Source organism: Nansenia antarctica, assembly GCF_963989245.1.
Source record: "Nansenia antarctica genome assembly, chromosome: 6".
NCBI classification, from domain to species: Eukaryota; Metazoa; Chordata; class Actinopteri; order Argentiniformes; family Microstomatidae; genus Nansenia; species Nansenia antarctica.
This window is the reverse complement of record NC_137676.1, coordinates 2,350,785-2,353,284: the sequence shown is the minus strand read 5'-3', so window position 1 is coordinate 2,353,284 and position 2,500 is coordinate 2,350,785. Positions and strand designations below refer to the sequence as shown.

General features: G+C 47.6%; 1 protein-coding gene across 1 annotated transcript in view; it reads right to left on the bottom strand.

The window, feature by feature from the left end:
• Window positions 1-2,500, bottom strand: part of fndc1 (fibronectin type III domain containing 1) — a gene marked incomplete at both ends in the record, with an annotated part of 53,568 nt that overhangs the window by 14,478 nt on the left and 36,590 nt on the right. Inside the window, 3 exon segments of the mRNA XM_080533487.1 lie at window positions 705-865; window positions 867-903; window positions 906-937. Of these exon segments, the coding sequence (XP_080389613.1) occupies window positions 705-865; window positions 867-903; window positions 906-937 (230 nt within the window).

Sequence of the window (2,500 nt, the reverse complement as noted above, 5' to 3'; positions counted from 1 at the left end):
GAAACATGGAGTGAGTTCCTTAAAACCAAATTCAAAGTCAAGGTTGAGGCTTTGAGACTTGTTCACTCGGTATATCTCAACTGCTGTCCTTTATCTCAACTGCTAACAGCCAGACAGTTATCTGACATGTTAACACTAGAACAGCCATGGGAGGGGGTCATTTGACCCTGTGAGTAAAAAAAAACGTTATATGCACATATTATATTATTTGCACTCGATCAATTTCAGGGCCCTCCTTTCATGACCTTTCCTACATATGTGCGTTCTACCACCCAGTATCCTTACATTCTCTAATCACATCAGGATAAGCTAGTATGAAGCTATTTTGCAGTTTTTCTGTGTAGGAGGAGGCAGGCTAATTTACAAGACGCGCCAACTAGTGGTCGTTTGTGTGCAAGTAGCAGCTTCCCATTGTAAAGACTATGGTCATGTGACCCCCGAGGCGGCTCTTATAGTAGGTAAGATAGACACGGCTGTTCTAGTGTTAAACTGTCACTTAGATTTAACTGTCACTTAGATTCAACTGTCACTTTCAAATTTTAAATAAGATTTGACAGTTGGTGATGTGGTGTTCTAGTGTCAGCGACCCCACCATGCTGTTCCAGTGTTAAAGAGATAGCTTGAATAGGTGACACACACACAACTCATGCTGTCTCTACCTAACTGCTAGTCATCAGAACCACGAGACGGGTTGGTCTACTGACCTGACACCATGTCGTCCTTCAGCGGTACAGCCCAGTCCAGGATGACGAAGGAGTGGCAGCCCTCCATGGCCACCACGGTGATGTTGTGGGGCTTGTTCTTGGGAGGCTGCTTCTGGTTGGTGGCCAGGCTGTCCTTCCTCATCAGGTCCGTCAGGACGTCACCTGCAGTACTCCAGAGCCTCCGTCAGCGAACAGGGGAGCTGGGGTCCTTCTGGATGTAGTTCATGTACGAGCTGAGGGGATGGAAGAGGAGAGAGAGAGAGAGATGACTGACTAATATCACACACACACACACACGCACACACACACACACACACACACACGCAGGCCTGCCAAACACCTGCATAGACAGAAACATGCGCTGAATGACATGGTTGACGAAACTCTCAAATAAAACATTTGCTAATCCTTTGTTTATAGAACCAAGACAAGATGATGATCTCATTCTGCTGATTATATGTTTACTCACTAACTTTCACACACAAATGCACGCACTCATGTGCGCACGCACACACACACACACACACGCACACACACACACACGCACACAGCGCACACACGCACGCACGCACACTGACTGACTAATTATCAGTGAGTTCAAGTGGAAGTTCTCCAGGGATGTCTTTGAGCCCTTCGTGTGACGGCCAGTTTGTCAGAGAGCTTTTCTCTTCTCTCATCTTTCCTCCCTTAGCTCTCCATCTCTCCTCCCCTAGCTCTCCATCTCTCCTCCCCTAGCTCTCCATCTCTCTCCCTAGCGCTCCATCTCTCCGCTCTCATCTGTCTCTCTGCGCTGTCTGTGTGTCCTGTCTCTGTTAGCGAGAGTGCCAGCTGGAAGGCCGAACACTTCCTGACATCCCAGAATGCTTTGGGTCAGAGAGTGAACAGCTGCACTGGGTCCCACATCACCACAGCATCACGCCTCGACTGTCTGACTGCTGTGAAGGACTGGATGGCAAACAACCTTCCTTCAGCTAGACGCAGATCAAACCCAGGTTCTATTATAGGTTCAGATAAGTCACTCCAAAACTTGCTACATGCATGGGGCCCCTCTCGACTACAGTGAGGGCCGAGCTCAGAACCTTGTGTTATTCTGACCAGCGAATGGACTTTGACCACCACATCAGGTCACTGACACTGACCTGTTTTTTCCATCTGCGCAATATTGCTAAACTTGGATCTGTGGTATCCCACGCGGAGTTGGAAATGATCATTCACGCTTTTGTGTCATCCTGCTTGGACTACTGCTATTCCCTGTTCACCTGCCTCGACGCATCCACCCTGGGCCGGCTACACATGGTCCAACATGCAGCTGCAAGGCTGTTGACTAGGTCCAGAAAGTCATGTCATATTTCTCCCATCTTGGCCTCCCTACACTGGCTCCCCATCAAATTTAGAAATTCAATTTAAGGTTCTGGTCATCACTTACAGAGCCCTCCATGGTAAGGCACCTGCGTACATCTTGTGACCTACTGCGTCCTTACAGCCCCAGTAGGTCTCTCAGGTCCTTCTGACCAGGGTTTGTTGGTTGTCTCCCGTGCCAGATTAAAAACCAAAGGTGATGGAGCATTCCAAACCGTGGCTCCCAGGCTTTGGAATGCTCTTCCCTGGAACTTAGATCAGCGGTCTCGGTCGAAGCATTTAAAAAACAGCTCAAGACTGTCCTGTACAGATTAACCACAAAAGCCTGTCTTTTTTGTCTTGTTATTATTTGCTGTACACTTGTTATTTGTTTATTGTTTTTATTTCACTTGTTTAGCTATTTCTTTTAACCTGATATCTGCTAGTTTAAAAACTGC